This window comes from Hyperoodon ampullatus (assembly GCF_949752795.1).
Source record: "Hyperoodon ampullatus genome assembly, chromosome: 1".
Lineage (NCBI taxonomy): Eukaryota > Metazoa > Chordata > Mammalia > Artiodactyla > Ziphiidae > Hyperoodon > Hyperoodon ampullatus.
The window spans coordinates 58,780,504-58,801,847 of record NC_136914.1 but is presented as its reverse complement, the minus strand read 5'-3'; the positions used below and the strand labels follow the sequence as shown (position 1 = coordinate 58,801,847).

The window sequence follows — 21,344 nt, the reverse complement described above, 5'->3', positions numbered from 1 at the left end:
TATGAGGTATTGAGAGCACAATGGTGCTTTAATCTGGGTGTTAAGTTTCTAATTGTGACAGCAATCACACTTCTAAGCAAATGCTGTCCACTAGCTCTGCAAACACTTCCAGTGGTACTATTAGAGCAGTTAACTTCACACTGTAAAACATGTTAAATACCCACTCTGTACATTCACTGTATGTTTCATCTGTGTTTTTTCACAAAAAAAAGAGGCATATCTAGATTTCATAATCAGAGTCAGCTTCCTGAAGATTTAGATATGAAATAGTGCCTGTCAATTTGTTTCTCAAACTAAATATTTTAAAAACAGTATAATTTATTCTTTAAAGCAATTTTGTACATATGTGGAGTCTAGTTAACTTCATAGTGATGTTGTTGAATACGATACAAAAGAAATGCAGGTATTTTCCAGGACATTAGGATAGAAAAAGGAGGCTTTAAGAATTCATAAGAAAAAAAAAGATAATAAAACTTAAACTTCCTTTTCAGATGTTTTAAATTTTCTATAAAGCTTTTTGTCCTCAAATTAATCATTTAACCATGACACACAAATACATTGCCTGGCGTCAAGGTGGGAAACCCTCTCTTTTATATAGTAAAATCCTCTTCTGGTCCATCCTGACCCAAGTCCTGGTTGTCTGAGGACAAATTTCTCTCCAGAGACCTAAGGTTGTAATAAAAAGCATCGTTTTCTTCTACTGGTTGGTATTCCTGTTCAATTTCACGTAGGAAGCCACTTCCAGAGCCACTTCCAGAGCCTGATCCTGAAAAGTCCTCAGAAAGAGGGAAGACATCATTCAAGTTCCTGGATTTCATCATTCTGAAGCATGACAGAAAAATGGAAAAGAAACATTAAAGTTTGAGACATGAAAAGATAATCATAATAAATTTTTTAAGATATGAATGTAAATGTAGCCACTCAGTTGCTCAAATTTTAAGTTAAAAGTTTCCCAGTTATTTAATGTTTTAAAACAAAAAATAAGTCAGACCTTTCCACATATTTACAATACTTACTGTATCTAACTCGTTGCCTTTATCAGTTCAACATCTACTCATTGCAGATGCATGTAAAATGCGAATTTTCTTATCACTAACATAGCAATCCTATATTTGGAATTTACTTAAGGGGTCATTTATTTTTTACAGAAAAGATCCCATTTTTACACTTTCTCCCACTGAAGAAAGGACACACAAGTAAGTTATCCTAGATATATATTTTTCCTATTTTAAAAATTCTGCAAAATCTCTAATAACTTCACAGGGCTTCAACAAAGCTCATGCTTAAGAAATTCTTTGTAACAAGTCAAGCATTATATTTTCCAGCATGTTAACATTCAGTCTCCTCCCCGCAAATAAGTGCATTCATTCAACTGGGTTCAGTGGGATAGTTTGAAGTCCACTCAGCACCAAAGGACCAGAGCAATGATGCCACCCATCAGTGGCAGAATAAGGCAACGAAGTATCAGAGACGAAAGTTGAGTTTCATAGCCTATGGGTCATTTTCTGCATGAAAGTAATAAACCACAGGCCATACAACAGATCAGAGTTTCCTTCATGCCTGCATTCAATAAATATTGAATATCTGATCCCTGTTCTGAGTGCCTGGGATAGAATGGAGACTGATAGATGAGGTCCCTGCTCAGAGGTTTATAACTGGCGGGGAGACAGACAATAAAAAGTGAATAAGCAAATCAGGAAAATATTAGGTGCGGCTAAATGTTATGCAGAGAAAGTGGAATAATGTAATAGAGGGTGACCTGCTGGATGGTTTAGGCTGCGGGGTCAGGGAAAAGGAATCAGAGCTGGAAACACAGATTTGGTAGTTTCTCCCTCTCCCTCTCCTTCCCCCCCCCCCCCCGTCTCTGTCTCTGTCTTTGTCTGTCTCTGTCTCTCACACACACACACACACACACAGTATTTAAAGCCATGGAACAGGATGAATTCACCCCAAAAAGGCATGCAGATACAAAAGCAGCCCACGACAGAGCTAGGGCCGCCCCAACATATTAAATATTAATCACAGGAGAAAGAACAGCCAGGGAAGTAGAAGGAAACCCAAGACAAGGTGGGACCATGGAAGCCCAGAGAAAAAAGTATTTCAGAGGAAGGTTGGTCAACTGTTTTTGAAGGCAACTGAGAAGGCACGTGGGAATTCCCTGGCGGTTCAGTGGTTAGGACTCTGCACTTCAGTGCCAAGGGTGCAGGCTCAATCCCTAGCCGGGAAACTAAGATCCCACAAGCCATGTGGCGCAGGAAAAAAATAAATAAAAGAGAAGTCAAGTAAGCTAAACAGAAGTAACCAGCAGATGTGTCAACAGGAAGTAATTGTGACCTATTTGGTTTCTGTTTTTATTCTTTTGGATCACCATTCTCCCTATCCCTTCTTGCCTCCCTCCCTCCTAAACATGTACAGTAACTATGACTGCTACAAACTTGTATATAGTTTTTGGATCAAATAACATGAGGAGGTGGGGAACCATTAAAAATTGGGACTTCTGCTCTCCTTTGCTTTGTAAATTCAGAAGTCGGGGGTGGGAAAGAGGGATAGTTAAAATGTTTTAAAAACTTCAAGCTCCCTCGGAACTTTTACCAGTGTAGAGGAAAATAAAAAAGAACTTAAATTGGGAATTCCCTGGCAGTCCAGTGGTTAGGACTCCACGCTTTCACTGCCGAAGGCCCAGGTTCAATTAAAAAAAAAAAAAAAAGTTAAATTTTAAAAAAAAGTAAGTGCTTCTACCAAGCACTCTGGGTGAAGGTAGAACCAGAAGGGGTTGAGGAGATAGTAAGCATCGGCAACCCTATCAGGAAGTGTTACTGTGAAGAGGAGCAGAGAATGGGGCAACAGCTGGAAAGGATGCAGAGTCAAAGAGGGGATTTTACCTAAATGTAGGAAATACTAGAGAATGTCTGCATACTGATGAGAAGAAGATGCTGGGTTCAGAGGGTTAACTGCAGAATTAAAGTCCTGGAGAAGGTGCATGGGGATAGGATGCCCTGCACAAAGAGGGGTGGCCTTAGAAGCTGCCACAGTCATAGTACAGTCAAGAAACTTACCTAAATATTTAAGACAGGGAATTGCTTACACATGAGATGGAAGAGAAGCAAAGCCAAATAGGGAATAATAAGGAAACCCAGAGATGAGGACCAGCAAGAAAATATTTCCCTCGCTGGGCTAGAGGGGCAGTGGAGGAGGTGGTACTACCTGAGCCCAGGGACCAAGAGCATCTGGTGGAAGCTGAAGCCATGGATGAGACACAGCCTTGCCAGAGGTGCCACCCAAGGCAGGAATGAGAAGAAACATCCTTGTCTCTCCCTGCCGCCCACGCTGACCAGTCTCCCTTTCAGGCATCCCACTGGCCAAACTCAGCCACAGATCTGGGAGCCTGAGAAATGCAGACCATAGGGATCAGCCCTCACCACCCCCACCCAATGCAGAGCAGGGAGATGGAAGGAGAAGAAATGGATCTGAGAGCAAAAGTGTCCAAGACCGTCACTGAAGCAGGGGCTGTGCATCCATGTTAACAGGAGTGTCAGAGCAAGAAGGAAAGTCGCTGGCTGAGGAAAGGGAAGATCCTAGAGATGTTTTTATTTATTATTTTTAGTTGAGGTAGAGTTGATTTACAATATTATATACATTTCAGGTGTACAACAGTGATTCACAATTTTAAAGGTTATATTCCATTTATAGTTATTATAAAATATTGGCTATATTCCCTGTGTTGTACAATACATCCTTGTAGATTATTTATTTATTTTTATTTATTTATTTTTGGCTGCGATGGTTCTTCCTTGCTGTGCGCGGACTTTCTATAGTTGGCGCGAGCCGGGGCTACTCTTCGTTGCGGTGCGGTGGCTTCTCTTGTTGCAGAGCACAGGCTCTAGGCGCACAGGCTCAGTAGTTGTGGCACACGGGCTTAGTTGCTCTGCGGCATGTGGGATCTTCCCGGGCCAGGGATCAAACCCGCGTCCCCTGCATTGGCAGGCAGATTCTGAACCACTGCGCCACCAGGAAAGCCCGATTATTTATTTTATTCACAGTAGTTTGTACCTCTTAATCCCCTGCCCCTAGCTTGCCTCTCTCCCTTCCTTCTCCCCACTGGTAACCACTGGTTTGTTCTCTATATCTGTGTGTCTGTTTCTTTTTTGTTATATTCACAAGTTTGTTTTTTTTTTAGATTCCACATATAAATGATATCATACAGTATTTGTCTTCTCTGTCTGACTTATTTCACTAAGCATAATACCTCCAAGTCCATCCATGTTGCTGCAAATGGCAAAATTTCGTTCTTTTTTATGGCTGAGTAGTATTCCAATGTGTGTGTGTGTATCACATCTTCTTTATCCATTCATCTACTGATGGACACTTAGATTGATTCCATATCTTGGCTATTATAAATAATGCTGCTATGAACATTGGGGAACATATATCTTTTCAAATTAGTGTTTTCATTTTCTTTGGATATATACCCAGGAGTACAATTGCAGGATCATATGGTAACTCTATTTTTAGTTTTCTGAGGAACCTCCACACTGTTTTGTACAGTGGTTGCACCAACTTACATTCCCATTAACAATGTACAAGGGTCCTCTTTTCTCTACATCCTCGCCAGCAATTTGTTATTTGTGATCTTTTTGATGACAGCCATTCTGACAGGTGGGAGGTGATATTCACTGTGGTTTTAATTTGCATTTCTCTGGTGATTAGCGATGTTGAGCATCTTTTCACGTGCCTGTTGTCTAACTGGATGTCTTCGGAAAAATGTCTATTCAGATCTTCTGCCCAGTTTTTAATCGGGATGTTTTTTTTTTTGATGTTGAGTTGTATGAGCTGTTTATATACTTTAGATATTAACCCCTTATTAGTCATATCATTTGCAAATATTTTCTCCCATTCAGTAAGTTGTCCTTTTGTTTGTCGATGGTTTCCCTTGCTGTGCAAAAGCTTTTAAGTTTAATTAGGTCCCATTTGTTTATTTTTGCTTTTGTTTCCTTTGCCTTAGGACACGGATCCAAAAAAATATTGCTACAATTTATGTCAAAGAGTGTGGAAGATCATACAGATTTGAGGAAGGAAGAAATAGTGTAAAATATTTGTTTTGGAGGACTTGCATTGTTCCTCTAATATCTTAGATTTAAATGAATTACTGTTGAAATCCGTGACTTAAAATAATGGAGGATGCTGTAATATCACGTTCAAGCTTTATGCCATGGACCTAAAAGCACAGGGTTGCAGAGTTGCATTTTGAGGATGGTGATGATATAATTTCAGTGATGAAGGGGGTTACCAGGATCCCCAAAGTGATGATAGGCTTACCTGGTTTGGGCATGATGATTTACGTGGCTTTCAGGGGAGTGATTTTCTATTTAAGCCTGAAGATTAAAACTTTATGATAATTCTTTTCATAATGTACCTTTGCTACATATAATTTTGATATTCATTGAAATAATGGGTTTTAATACAATTCAATTTTTGTTACTTATGAATTCCTATTGGATCTTTTTTGCAAGTATAAGGCAGGTTTTATTTGATCAAGAAGAGTTTTGGACGTATGGACACCAAGGGAGGAAGCGGGGGGAGGATGAATTGGGAGATTGCAGTTGACATTTATACACTAATATGTATAAAATAGATAATTAATAAGAACCTGCTGTATAAAACATAAATTAATTTAATTTAATTTTAAAAAAGGAGTTTTGACTTTTTTTTATGAGTCATGGACACTTATTCTTCCTTTCCCTAATTTCTTTTTTTTTTATCACTACTATCTAAACGGAACATTTTTATCACCCCTCAAAAATCTTGTACCTAATAGCAGTCACTCTTTATTCCTCCCTCCCTCACAGCCCCTGGCAACCACTACTCTATTTCTGTCTCTATGGATTTGCCTATTCTGGACATTTCACATAAATGGAATCATACAATATGTGGCTTTTTGTGTCTGGTTTCCTTCACTTTGCATAATGTTTTCAGGATTCACCCATGTTATAGCATTTATCAGTACCTCCTTCTTTCTTGTGGCCAAATAATATTCCACTTAAGGGATGTACCACATTTTGTTTATCCATTCAGGTGATAGACTCCTATTGGATTTTAATATAAATATACAATGTGCTCTATTTACATTAATAAAATAATGTTCAATCATTTTCAATACCTATTGGTGAAAAATATTCAATTTTTGTTTCTGCCACAAGAAAAAGACCTTGCAAAAGTGTAGGGAATAGGGACTTCCCTGGTGGCGCAGTGGTTAAGAATCCGCCTGCCAGTGCAGGAGATACGGGTTCTATCTCTGGTCTGGGAAGATCCCACATGCCACAGAGCAGCTAAGCCCGCGCTCCGCAACTACTCAGCCCGCATGCCTAGAGTCCATGCTCCGCAACAAAAGAAACCACCACAATGAGAAGCCCGCGCACTGCAACGAAGAGTAGCCCCTGCTCTCAGCAACTAGGGAAAGCCCGCGCGCAGCAACGAAGACCCAACGCAGCCAAAAATAAATAAATTTTTAAAAATAAATAAAATTCTTTAAAAAGTAGGTGAATCATGTATTCTTGTGCATCTCATATACCAGTAAATACAGTACAGTTTTACCCTGTACTGTGCAGTGAAAACCTAACCATGGAACCTAACCATGGAAGCAAGAGCCTGAAGAAAAACACTCTTGGCAACCCTCCCACCTCCATGCCAAGATCTCAGCAGCGGATGGTGAAAGTAAAATCAAGAATTTCCACTTACGAAAAAGGGTCAGTCCTTGGAGATAGGATTCTGTTGGATTCACCTGGAAGTAGATCGAACTCTGGTCCCTTTTCATCAATGCAGTTTGCAGAATTGCTGTCAGGATTGCAGCGTACCCACTGGTATCTGGCTCTCCGCACAGGAGAACCTGCCCAAACAAGGAACCCACGTGGTCAATAAATGTCTCTTACACAGCTTCTAATCACTCTGTCCCTAAGAAATTTTTAATTAAATAGATTCTAAATTTGGTAGGTAAGGTGTGGACAGGTTTTATTAATATCATTAATATCACAGGAGCACCCACTATTTGCTAGCCCTTTATGCACACCATTTGTCCTTCTCACAACACCCCTCTAAAGTAGCCTAGAGTTTAAGGTTAGAACAGGCTTTGGCAATTAGCTGCCTGGAGTGAAGTCCCAGCTCTGCTACTGGTGAGCTGTGAAACCTTAACTTCCCCAAGACCCCACCAGAAAACTGAGGTACTAAGAGTGTCTCTTTTTCATAAGCTGGTAACAAAAATTAAATGAGAAAATGCATGTAAAGATCTTAACATAGTGCCAGGTACACAGTAAACACTTGATAATGTTAACTATCATTATCTTTGTACTATTATTTCCATTTTATACAAAGGAACACTGAGGCTGCACAGGTACTAAGTAGAGGACCCAGGATTCAAACCTGTATCTGACCCCGAATCCTGCCTGTTCTGGTAGAGATGAGTCGAATCATGTTCATAAAGGTTAAGGAATGTACCAATTAGTACCCGAGATACTACAGAGCCCTAGTTCTTTAGGGCCATTCTTGGGCATTGAAAATAAATTCTTGGGTATTCTTGGGAATGAAAAGTAGGTTAAAAACTTGGCCTCTTTCTTTGCCCTCACATCTAGTCAGATTTCAAAAATCAAGGCTCCTCTATTCACAAAAGCTGGTCTGTCGCAGTCTCTTTTAATGTCTATGCAAAAGGCTCCATATCTTGTGTTAAGAGGTTATATAGGCGATACCTTATTAATTCATGAAATAAATTCTTCCTTCCTCAGTCCAGCAAGGATGGAGGCCTGGTGGTGAGAAATACTTCACCACCCTTCCAAAGGTTCATCTCCCCACCTCAAGTACAAACTTGATTCACACAAGTGCAACTAATAATAACCTAACCTGAAGGTGCACATCTAAAATTCTTGAAAAGCAGGAAAGGTAGTTTTGTTAAGGGAATCACCGACCGAAACCACCTGCCCTGGCCAGGCATGAGAGTAACCACTTACATGAGTTGTCTTACAACAGGAGGTCCTGGTAAGGAAGGACCTTACCACTGACAAGCTACCACTAATGGGAAGAATTCAGGAAAGGTCAAAAGGAGAGAAGAGACACCAGTCCATATGTCCTACCAACCTTCCAGAATCCTTCTCACTGGAATCTATCTTGGCTGAGAGATGCCCTTGCCACCAGGAAGGACCCTGAGTCAGAATGATTGGCCAGAGACAAGCCGGAAACTAACCCCATTAACATAAAACCTGAGACTGCGAGCCACATGAGAGCAGTTCTCCTGGGTTCCCTTACCCTGCTGCTCTCCACCCGGGTGCCCCTTCCCAATAAAGTCTCTTGCTTTGTCAGCACATGTGTCTCCTTGGACAATTCATTTCTAAGTGTTAGACAAGAGCCCATTCTCGGGCCCTGGAAGGGGTCCCCCTTCCTGCAACAGTTTTAAAGCCCAGCACGTTATTCTGTACAGATTGAGATGCACGTGATGACAACTATTTATGAAAGCAAAATAAAATAAAATGAAAAACAGTGTTGTGGATAATCACTGCAATATTTTTTGTGATAGCAAAGATTAGAAAATTAAATGTTAATGAATTAAGGCACAGCCTACAGTACTATACAGCTATTAAAAGAATGAGGCAGTTCTCTGGGTACTGATATAGAATAATTTCCAAGGGGTGTGTGTGTGTGTTTGTTGTTGTTGTTTTTGGCCACGCTATGTGGCTTGCAAGAACTTAGTTCCCCGACCAAGGATTTGAACTACTGGACCGCCAGGGAATTCCCTCCAAGGTATATTATTAAGTTAAAAAAAGTAAAGAACGCTATGAATTGTTTGTTACCATTTGTGTGTGTTTGTGTTTTTTCACACTATATTTACATATATGCTTACATGCACAGAACATCTCTGAAAAGATATACAGCAAACTGATCATCTTTGTGGAGGGAGTTGGTGGCTGGAAGACAGTGGAAGGAAGAGCATTGACTTTTCACTGCATATCCTTTTGAACCTTTAGATTTTTGAGCCATATGTATGTATTATCTATTCAAAATTATTTTTATTTTTTGACAGCTTTCTTAAGGTGGACTTGACATTCAATAAGCTGTGCACATTTAAAGTGCACAATTTGTTTCGACAAATGGATACACCATGGAACCATCACCACAATCAAGGGTATGAACATATTCAACATCCCCCAGAGTTTCCTTGTGCCCCTTTGTGATCCTGCCCTTCTCCCTCCCTCCTCCTGACTCCCCCCAGCCCCCCTCAACCATCAATCTCGTTACTGTCATTATAAATTAGTTTGCATTTTCTAGAATTTTATGTAAATGGATACATACAGCAACTTTTCAATGGTTTCCTGACTTTAACTCAGGTTCTAGAGGGCTTTCTACCTTTTATAGTACTCTCTCCTAGAAATGGAGAGTTTATTTAGATATTCCTTACATCTAGACTGCTTTTGTTGCCATTTTTAATAACATTTATCTTAGAGAAGGAATATATATTCATTATAGAAAATTTTGAAAAATGTAGCAAACAAACAAAAAAATTTACTCCTAATCTCATTACCCAGCCCTCCCAAAGACCATAAGTTCTGGAGTTTTGCTTTTTTTCCCTCTGGGTATCTGTATTTCTAGGAGAGTATGCACAAGTTGTGTCCTGTTCTCAACTATCAGAGGTTGAAAAGTGAAGCCTCTACTGAGGTCAAATTCACTTTACATCTTAATGGGATGGCCAAGGACTTTGTTCTTAAAAAATTGCAGAACCACAGAACTTTTGCAAAATGTCCTCTTTCCTCATGAATCTCTATTATGTCTGTTTACACTCAACTTTGTCCTAGCTAATATTTCTGATTAATTTTATAAATACAGCATTGCTAAGTTATTAGTAACAACATTAAGATATACATTATATACATATATATATGGAGAGAGAGAGAGAGGGAAAATATGTAAAGAATTCATGATGCTGTTCACCTTAGTATTATTTAAAATAGGGAAACAGGAAATAACTAAACAATCAAAACAAGAGAATATACTCAGATTAATTATGAGGCATTCATATGAGAGAATATTAAACAAATGGGAAAAAAGCAGTAGTTATGGAAAAGACTATGTAGCATCATAGGAAAATCTATGTTCAAAAATGAGTTTAAAAAAAGCAGAGGGGACTTCCCTGGTGGTCCAGTGGTTAAGAATCCGCCTTCCAATGCAGGAGACTCAGGTTCGATCCCTGGTCAGGGAACTAAGATCCCATGTGCCGCAGGGCAAATAAGCCCATGTGCCGCAACTATGAGCCCACAAGCCATAACTAGAGAGCCCTTGCACCACAACTACTGAGCCCGCGCGTGCTGGAGCCTTTGCGCCACCACTAGAGAGGAGTCTGTGTGCCACACGAAAGATCCTGTGTGCTGCAACTAAAACCTGATACAACCAAAAATAAATAAATAAATATTTTTTAAAAAGCAGAGTACCACTATGCATAATAGTTGTTAATATAACTACATAAATAGATACCGGGGGGGTGAGGAATGGGAGGAAATACACAGAAATAACTATAGTGGTAGACTCTGGTGTTTTTTTTTTCTCACTTTGTTTTCTAAATTGCTGTAATAAACAATATTCTTTTAAAAATATAAACAAAACAAAGACTCTAATGTAGAAAGTAAATGTTCTCCCATTGTTTTCCTTCTTTCTTTCTGTCTGTCTTACTTTCATTCATTCTTTCTTTTAGAACTACTTACTATTCTATCACAATCTTCCCCATAGTTCCTGAATATAGCTTACAGTTTCTGGTCTGGGACGCTAGTCATCCAGAATGGGTTAGCTCTGTCACTGCTTGGAGGCTGGAGGTAAGGCTTGACATCAACTTGTGATGTCAAGTTGACATCACAATGTCTCCCCCTTACTAGCTGTGTAACCTTAACCTCCCTGTACCTCAATTTCCTCATCCATAAAATGGGGACAATAGTAACTCTAATAATGACATATAAATATTAGGCCGTAGAATAGTACCTAACACCATGGTCAGAGCTCTTTTTTTTCTTTTTTTTTTTTTTGCGGTACACGGGCCTCTCACTGTTGTGGCCTCTCCCGTTGCGGAGCACAGGCTCCGGACGCGCAGGCTCAGCGGCCATGGCTCACGGGCCCAGCTGCTCCGCGGCATGTGGGATCTTCCCGGACCGGGGCACGAACCCATGTCCCCTACATCGGCAGGCGGACTCTCAACCACTGCGCCACCAGGGAAGCCCAGAGCTCTTTATTTATTTAAATTAATCTCTCCCTTTTCTTTTCTTTCTTTTTTTTTTAACATTTATTTGTTTATTGATTTTGGCTGCACTGAGTCTTGGTTGCAGCACGCAGGATTTTCATTGTGCCATGCGGGATCTTTGTTGCAGCATGTGGACTTCTTAGTTGCGGCATGTGAACTCTTAGTTGACACAGGCATAGGAGATCTAGTTCCTCGACCAGGGATCGAACCCGGGCCCCTTGCATTGGGAGCATGGAATCTTAACCAGTGGACCACCAGGAAAGTCCCGTCAGAGCTCTTTAAATGCTAGTTTCTCTGATGATGAGGAGGATGACAATGACCTATTGACCTATCTCTGATAGTGAACAGCTTGTAGAGAGACCAAACTTAAATTCCTGTTCCACCACAGTATCCCATAATAGTATCCCAAAGAGTTCCTGTTTAAACAAGATAAAAGTATCTGAAACATCTAGCAGAAGCCTTTGCACATGGTAGGTATTTAATACATTTTAGCTCCTTCTCCTCTGATTCTTTCTTGAAGAAGCTTGAGCTTGGCATCTACTGAATTGTTACTTAGAAGCGTCATCATTGTGAGTCAGGTAAAAATTCAACATCTGCTCCAGCAGAGGGCAATGTCTTCACACCCCATGCCGTCTAGACCAGCACGGTCCAATAGAAACAAGAGAAACCATCCGTACACGTATGGATGTTACAACCGCCATATTTTAAAAAATAAAAAAGAGGTGACATTAATTTGAAAATATTTTACTTAAATATATTCAAATATTGTCACAACATAATCAATATAAGTTATTAATGGATATTTTACAATTTTTTTCATCCTAAGCTTTCAAATCTGGTGTGTATTTTGCACTTACACCATACCTCATTTTGGACTCGCCACGATTCACACATTTCAAGTGTTTAGTAGCCACAAGAAGCCCGCGGCTACCATTTCAGACAGAGCAGGTCTAGACATTCTTCTCTACTGTCGTGGATGGCTGAATATCAAACCAAGTAAGTGCTTGCATAGATAGGAAGTTAAACAGAAAAGTAAATTTAATAGTTTAATGAGGAAGCAGCATCTAAGTGAAAGATCTCATCTTTTCACTGGTGTAAGAAACACAACTCTGGTAAATTAGAAAACTTCTAAAATACAAATTCCCTCTAGAGTTTAGAATCTCAGCTTTTAAAATTTATAAAGAGGGGTTTCTTTTTTTGGGTGATGAAAATGTTCTAAAATAGACTATGGTGATGGTTGCACGTATCTGTGAATATACTAGAAAACCATCGATGTACACTTTAAATGGGTGAATTGTATGGTATATGAAATCTATCTCAATAAAGCTGCTCCAAAATTTATAAAGAAATCAAAGATAGAAGTCCACCTCCCCCACAGAAATGTTTATCTAGTTTGGGACTAGTGATTTTATTTTTTTAATTAAAAAAAGTTTTATTAGTATGTATGTAACATAGCACACAATCACTCTTCTAAAATGTAAACTTCAGTGGTTTTTAGCATATTCATAGGTATGTGCAACTATCACCACAAATTTAGAACAATTTCATCATCAAAGAGAAATCCCCTATCCTTTAGCTAGCCAGCTCCTGTATCTCATGCTTCTCATCCCTAAGTAACCACTAATTAATCTACTTTTTATCTCTATATTTTTAAGCAAGTTGGATGTTTCATATAAATAAAATCATATTAGGTGTTTTCTTAATATTTATTTATTTATTATTTTTATTTTTGGCTGAGTCGGGACTTAGCTGCGGCACGCAGGATTTTTCACTGAGGCACACGGGCTTCTCTCTAGTTGTGGTGGGCAGGCTCCAGAGTGTGTGGGCTTAGTTGCTCCACGGCATGTGGGATCTTAGTTCCCCGACCAGGGATCGAACCCACCTCCTCTGCATTGGAAGGCAGATTCTTAACCACTGGACCACCAGGGAAGTCCCGAGGTGGGTTTTTTTTTAAGTATAGTTGACCTAATATACTATGTTAGTTTCAGGTGCATAACATAGTGGTCCTGTATTGCTATACATTATAAAATGATCAACACACTGGGGATTTTAAATCTGCTTTAAAATAAAGAACACGAGGGCTTCCCTGGTGGTGCAGTGGTTGAGAGTCCGCCAGCCGATGCAGGGGACACGGGTTCGTGCCCCGGTCTCGGAAGATCCCACATGCCATGGAGCGGCTGGGCCCGTGAGCCATGGCCGCTGAGCCTGCGTGTCTGGAGCCTGTGCTCCGCAACGGGAGAGGCCACCACAGTGAAGGGCCCACGTACCGCAAAAAAAAAAAAAAATTAAAATAAATAAAGAAAGAACACGGTTACAGATACCAGGTTCCTGACATATTTATTGAAGGGTGTTGGCAGAATGTGAAAATTCAACAGTTCCAGCCCCCGATGTGTGGGAGTATCTTGATTCTATCTTGCTTGAGAGAAATCTTAAGATTACCATAATTTAAAAAACAAAAGGGAATATGCTCATGGACAGAAAAATTATCTTCCTAAGAGGCCCCACTTACAGATCTCCTGTTTAATTTTGTGGTGGATTCAAGGGAGAAGAATGTTTTTTATTTACAATCACTTCCCTCACTGCCCACCCCGCCCTTTCTCTGTCTGTCTCTGTCTCTCTCTGTCTCTGTCTTTGCCCCTATTTCTTTCACACATACACACAGAGTCACTAGTCCTGCTTTAGCAAATACTTTCTATAAGTAAACATTACCAGAGCAAATAACTTACCCCAGTAATATCGTATTGTAATATCAATTTTTCCCCAACATCATCTCAATTTACTAATTTCCTATTCTTAATGGAGACTTGCTGCAAGTGTGCTAGAAAAATTTAAGCAGAAACTGCCATGTTGTGGGGAGGGGGGAGGGAGACCATTTCGTTCATTGTTTGGTGGCATTCAAACAGACATCACCATCTAAGCTGGAGCTGCTTCCTACTGGCTAATCAGTTCCACAAGATGAATAAATTTCCCCCACCCTTGCATGGTTTGACAAGCTATAAAAAGTTCCAAGTTTACTTTCAATTTCTCCTTCTCTGTCCCTCAACTCAGTGGTTTTTGTAGCAAGGGCTAGAGTCAAAGCAAGGTTGTTTTAAATAAAGAAAATCTCTAATCCACCTAGAATACAGCTAAATTGCAGTAGAAAGTTAACTCTGAACTTTAAATCAGATGACCAGCTCTGCCATTAATTAGTTGTAATGGGCCTTGGGCAAGTCTGATAAATTTTTTGCAAGAGGCTGATGTAAAGAGCAAATGAGATGATGAATGTAAGACCCAATTTTCCCCTCTATAAATTGGTGTTAATTCCTCCTCCCAGGGAATGTGATGATCGTTTACCCGAGAATGGATGTGAATCACTTTACAATCAAACAGCAGTGCACATAGGTGGAATCAATATCATTATCGTGATCTCAGAGGCAGTGTAGAGTGGAAACATAGTCTGGCAATGACCCCCTTGGCCACACCTGCTCAAGGATTTTCCATTTTTCCTCTTTATGGGCATCTTTTAAAAAGAGAGGCAGTAAAAGAGTAAGAGTCACCTCATCAATTGATGAGTCAGGCCTCATCAATAATCCCCTGGAGCTCTACATTAAATTGATTAGCCAACTGTCCTCTCCAGGGTCTCCCACACATTGCCAAACTTCCTTCTCTTTGCACTTGGTAGACATACTTTTACAGCATGTCTTTACTTCAGCTTCGCTTATAGTCACTGATATGGGCTGAATTGTGTCCCTCCAATTCAATGTGTTGAAGTTCTAACCCCCAGTACCTCAGAATGGGACTGTATTTGGAGATAGGGCCTTGAAAGAGATAATTAAGACATAATGAGGTCATGCAGATGAGCCCTAATCCAGTATGACTGGTTTCCTTATAAGAAGAGGAGATTGGGACATAGACACACACAAAGAACCATGTAAAGACAGAGACAAGACGGCCATCTACAAGCTGAGGAGAGAAGCTTCAGAATGAAACTAACCCTGCTGACACCTTGATCTTGGACTTCTAGCCTCCAGAACTGTGAGGAAATAAATTCCTGTTGTTTAAGCCACCCAGTCTGTGGTACTTTGTTATGGCAGCCTTAGTAAACTAATACAATAACCTAAGATGTTTTGTTTCAGTTAAAACAAGCCAAAAGCCTAGTGCAGTTGATCAGTTCAGTCAAATCAATGGGTTAAGAAAAAAAATTTTTTTAAGTGGGGAAAGAATGCTACAGAGTCATATCTGGCATCACATAGAAGTATGATGAAATAGTGACCTCTCTGCAGCCTTGAGCTGATGTCACTCACACACGCAGCTGTGGGTGGACATCTATTTCCCTTCTTATTCAGATGTGAACACTAACCCTTGATTCCAGTACCAACTGCACTTCTCCTTTGGAAACTCCCTAGTTTTTCAGTCCATTCATTCTCTCTTTTTTGGTTCCTTTCCCGACATAGAGCTAAACCTACCTGGTGATGACATAAATACTAGTACTTTATAAAGTGTTATGATAGTTTCTTCACTACATTCTGAAGAATACCTATTACATAAAGAATGCTTTTGTTTTCATTTTAGTTTTCCCTATTGAATCTTAGTGGGGAATGTGACATTTCTGGGAAATTTTGAAGATGTAAAGACTCACAGAGCTCTGGTCAGGGTAGACCCAGCAGCAACAGGTCACTCAAGTCTGTGCTACAAACATGGACCTGACTGCCTGGATCTTGTCAGAACACATGAGGGAATTATTTCATCAAGCTGAAGGTTTTCCCTAAAAGATGCAAGTAAAGCCTGTTCCTTACATTCAACAATGTTTTATACCTTAAAAAATAAATAGACTAATGGAAAAGTTTCAGCAACATTATTTGCTGGTTTTTTCTTCAATAATTGCATAACAGGGCTTCCCTGGTGGCGCAGTGGTTGAGAGTCCGCCTGCCGATGCAGGGGACACGGGTTCGTGCCCCGGTCTGGGAAGATCCCACATGGCGCAGAGCGGCTGGGCCCGTGAGTCATGGCCGCTGAGCCTGTGCGTCCGGAGCCTGTGCTCCGCAACGGGAGAGGCCACAACAGTGAGAGGCCCGTGTACCTCAAAAAAAAAAAAAAAAAAAAAAAAAAAGAAAGAATAATTGCATAACAAGAAGAAAGTAATTTTATAAATTTCCAATACATAATGAATGTATATGAGATCATGTGTACAATTTCATTTCCACCAGAAGTAAAAACAAGAGAACTAGAAGTAACTTCGAAGAAACAAATCCAGGATATGTGCAATCACCATGACTCAATATTTCCTTTACGATTTGGAGGAACTTTAGTTTTTCTACTATAAATTCTCCCATCTACTTATCAGGCCATGACTTTCTGCCTTATTCAGACATGATCACTTATTTACCAAAGGAGAAGAAATTGTATTTTTCCTACAAATTGATTGTTTTCATTTTCTTAGTCATTAAAGGTTTTAAGTTGTTTCATTCTGACTAAACAACCCTAAATGATAGACCTAATAAGAAATTTCCAAATGTGATGTTTCTCTGAGCAACAAAACAATTACTAAAATTCTTTGGCCTCTCTTTAAAATCTGAGATGGTTTTCATTAACTATGTCTAAATATAATTGAATTTTCACTAAGAACTAAGTTTAAAAAAGGAGAAAAAATACATGCAAATTTACTCTGATTTTAAAAATAGTATTTCCCAGTATCACAATAATTATGACACTACCATATTATGTTAAGACTTGGGATTGATGTAGACACTTAGGGGTAGGTCATTTTCTATATTCCTTTCTTAAGCGTTTAAAAATGTATAAACCATTTTCATCTGACAATAAAATAGTACATTTCAATCATTTTAAGAACTTATAAGGCCACACCTGCCTCAGAGTTTAACTTTTTTTGGTACCAAACTTAACCAATCTCACACTAAGGAGTTCAGCTACCCCAAATCCTTTTTTTTTTTTTCTTCTTTTTTTGGCCTCCTTTCCCACAGTATAATACATTCCGTATATAAACGAATATAAACATTTGTGTGGACCCCAGGGCTTACAAGGAAGATTATAGGGGGACAAGATTCCTGGGTCTTACCTTGAACTGAAGAACCCAAAATCAGGATGAAGGCGAGAGCCAGGACAAGCCTACTGTACTGGAGGAGCACCTGCATGGTGACCAACTTGCTTCAGCTCCACCGCCTGCACGCCAACCTCACGACAGGGAAGTGTAGCAGGGTGCTCTCTGTCCCTTTTAGAAAAGGTTCCAGAACCTCAAACCCTGCCCAGAACACACGTCACAGTTTCCTGAACAAATAGAAAGAAATCCACATCAAGCCCCAGAAAGATTTAGAAAAAAAAAAAAGGGCAGAAAAATAACTATTCATACCCATTATGAAACTGCAGTGGACTCTCCCCAGGTCTGCTTTTTCAAAAGTTTTGTTGTTTGCCACTTGCTGAGTAGAATCAGCATTCAGGACACTTTGTTTTTTCTTTCTTCAGGTAACAATCAAAACACGAGATTGCTAACATTAAGAGCCCACTGCACAGTTGATGAGATAAGGGAGCTAGATGCTGCCATGCTGCCTTTTCATCACTGATGCCCTTCAACATAAAATATTCTTAATTTTCTTTTTCATCAGGAGTAGCATAACTCACTGAGCCAAGCTCAAGAAGTGAAGCTTCAAAGCTGAGTTTTAATCTACAAGAAAGTGTTGTCAGATTTCAAAATGAGCGGTTTCTTCTTATTGGACTCAGTTTCTCCCACTGGCTCACCAGTTTTCCCTCTGCCTCAAGAATCTAGTGAGGGGCTTCCCTGGTGGCGCAGTGGTTGAGAGTCCGCCTGCCGATGCAGTGGACACGGGTTCGTGCCCCGGTGCGGGAGGGTCCCATATGCCGCGGAGCGGCTGGACCCGTGAACCATGGCCGCTGAGCCTGCGCGTTCGGAGCCTGTGCTCCGCAATGGGAGAGGCCACAACAGTGAGAGGCCTGCCTACCGCAAATAAACAAACAAACAAACAAATAAATAAATAATAAATAGTGTGGGTCAAGAGGTGAGGCTAGGAAAGGCCAGCGCTGAGGCCGGTGATATTTCTGCCCAGCCTTTCAGCTTAAAAAAAAAAAAAAAAAGAATCTAGTGAGGATTTCCGGTTACAAAGAACTGGGTAAAACAGAAAAATGATTTTGCAGTCCTCTGCTCCTTCACACCGAGTATTTCTTATGATTTCATAAGAAATACTTTCATTTTTTTTCTCCTGGTAAAACTTTTCAACTTGACTTTTGGTCTTCTGGCCTTGAATAAGCCGGAAATCAAAAACAAGGGGAGGTTGTCCTGTCAGTGGGCTGCTGGACCTCAGAAAATACAAAAAAACAAAGTGAAGGAACAGCATTTTCCCCATGTCCTGGGGATTGTGTGCTGACTGAGGCCTGAGGAACACGAGGTAGAGGCTCCTTATTAAAGTCACATAATAAAAACAACAGTTTATCACACGCCCTTGTCCTTGGGGCATGTACTTTTCCCTTACTTCCAGTCAAGATTCAGCCTCTCTCCATTTCAACACATCTAACCCTGCAATGCCCACTTTCCATTTTCATCCTCACTCTGGCCTGTCCTTTGACAGGAGGGAGGAGTTTCCCTTCCCTTGTTCTCGCCTTCCTGCTGATTCCTTTACCATTTCCTGCTAAGGACGGGCCTCAGGATCTAATCGCTGAGTAGCTGTGGTGCAAGTCCACAAAGGCTACAAAGAATGCACATTTTGACCCTCCTCAGAACCAGCTGGACGTGTGTCCGGGGACTCCTCCAAGTGCAGTAACCAACTCCCAAACTCACAAACCCAGTGAGTTCCCCACCATGGAATATTGGTTTCAGCTTGAAATAACAACCCTCATCTTTGGTCCCTTTTAATCCTATCCCGCAATTTAAAACCCTGGCACGAAAACAATAATCCCTGTCAACAGCTTCAACAAGGCTGCTGCAACATCTCAGATCTGATTAGAGCTTGTGCTTTAAAATGGTAATTTTGGAGGCTCTTCCCATTTGAGTACTTTATTTTTTTAATTCTCTGGGTCGTGGTGATATTTTTAAAAACATTTGCAGCATTCATAAGCATTTACCCTGCTTCTGCTACACTGACAACCAAGTTTCTTTTTCCAAACAGTCTTCCTCCAGCTTCATTTCCCTAGTCCTCTTCAAACTGTGGATGAGCAGGACGTATCCCTAAACCTCAACCTCTCTACAACAAGTTTTCAGTATTTTTAAAAGACAAATTCCATGCTAGACTTAGTCCTTCATTCACCAGGCAACCTTAAATGCACCTACTTTACTTCACATTCAGTTGATTTGCCTGTAAAATGGGTATCCTTAAGCCTTAATGGTCATCCTGGAACAGGACAGAAATCAGTTCCTTGTTGTCTAAAAGTGTAACTACCCCCCTGCCCCAAAGCAGTGTAAACATTGCCTTTCACCAGCTATTGGTATCAGGGTGGCCTTTGGAAAAGGAGGATCTGTTTGGAGCACTTGAACCTTCCCAGAATTACGAGTCAGCAGAACAGTTCTTAAGACAAATTGAGGTTGTCAGAGGAGATACTGAGGGCAGCACAAAACTACTCCAAGGAATGGCTCCAAGGCTCAGTTCTTTTTTAAAGCTCCAAGTTAAAGATTCTGCCACTCAGCAGCCTCTGGGGCTTTCCTGGCTGCTCACTGAGAAGGTCTTAACTCTGAACTGGGCACTGCACAAAAAACCCCAAACAAACAGGAAGTAGATCCTGTGCCAAATCTATATTATGTCTCTGGAGGCTAAAAGAATGAATTTTCCAATAATTTTTTATTTTTAGAACTGGAAGAGACCTTAGAAATCATCTACCTCACCCACTCAGGTGGGAAAAGAACAAGCCCAGAAAGGTTACAGGACTTGCAGCTGGTCCCACAGCTGGTGAGTGGCAAAACCAGGTCTAGAACTCAGGTTTCCTAGTTCAAAGTCCAGAGACAGAGGAAGAATGAGGAAGAAACAAGATTAAGATTTGTAATCATCAGAAGTCTTCCTTTTAGTCTTTTTGGTCTTTAGAGGTATGTTCTGAAATATTCCTGTTTAGAATGATAAAATGACTGGAATTTGCTTCAGAATAATGCAGTTTGAGGAGGGGGCAATGAGAGAGGTATAGCAGTGGGCTGCTGATTGCTGAAGTTGAACAATGGGAAAAGTGGAGGCTCATTATACTAGTCTCCCTACCTTAATATATTTTTTGGAATTTCCATAATAAGACACTTCAAAAAATCAACCTTTTAAAAAGGTATGTTTATCTTATTTGGAGTCCATATAAATAAGAAAACATCTCCTGACTTAAAAGAGGACTTTTAAGGAAAGTCCAGGAAAAAAAAAAATTCTTTTCTTTAAAAAGCCACTTCTTTATTCTTGGATCTCAGTCATCCTTTGAGTTTCCCATTCTTTCGGTTCTACTCTCATTCCTACCCCCCCTCCCTTTAGTGCATGGGAAGACGGTATCTAAGACATAAAAGTATCTTGATGCTTCGGGTACAATGCGAACAGCTACCACTGTGTTCTTAGACCTCTCACCAAGTATCAGTGGATGGGTACCCATAGGATGAGTGCCCTGGGAGAGGGCACAGGCTCACAGGCATCCCCAGGAGCTCTTTTCCTTGATCTACCCTTCTCATCACTGTAGCCACATATCCAGTTTCCCAGGAGCAGGTGCCCCTTGTTGAAGGTTTCCACAGTCCTACTCCAGAAGCTGCCCCAGGTGTTGCCAAGTACGTAAAAGTTTGGGAACTTGGGGCTTCCCTGGTGGCGCAGTGGTTGAGAATCGCCTGCCAATGCAGGGGACACAGGTTCGATCCGTGGTCCAGGAAGATACCGCATGCTGCAGAGCAACTAAGCCCGTGCGCCTCAACTCCTGAGCCTGTGCCCTAAAGCCCGCGAACCACAACTACTGAGCCCACGTGCCATAGCTACTGAAGCCCGCACGCCTAGAGCCCATGCTCTAGAGAAGCACCGCAGTGAGGAGCCCGCGCACCACAAGGAAGAGTAGCCCCCGCTTACTGCAACCAGAGAAAGCCCGCACGGAGCAACAAAGACCCAACGCAGCCAGAAACAATAAATAAATAAAATAA

At 40.6% G+C, this 21,344-nt stretch overlaps 1 protein-coding gene across 1 annotated transcript; it reads right to left on the bottom strand.

Annotated features, from left to right (window-relative positions):
• Positions 1-590: 590 nt before the first annotated feature.
• Positions 591-17,391, bottom strand: SRGN (serglycin; the record flags this gene model as incomplete). Its single annotated transcript, XM_079704003.1, has 3 exons — positions 591-822; positions 6,736-6,883; positions 17,316-17,391. The coding sequence occupies 3 exons, from the start codon at positions 17,389-17,391 to the stop codon at positions 591-593; spliced, it is 456 nt and encodes a 151-aa protein (XP_079560129.1).
• Between the last annotated feature and the right edge of the window lie 3,953 nt (positions 17,392-21,344).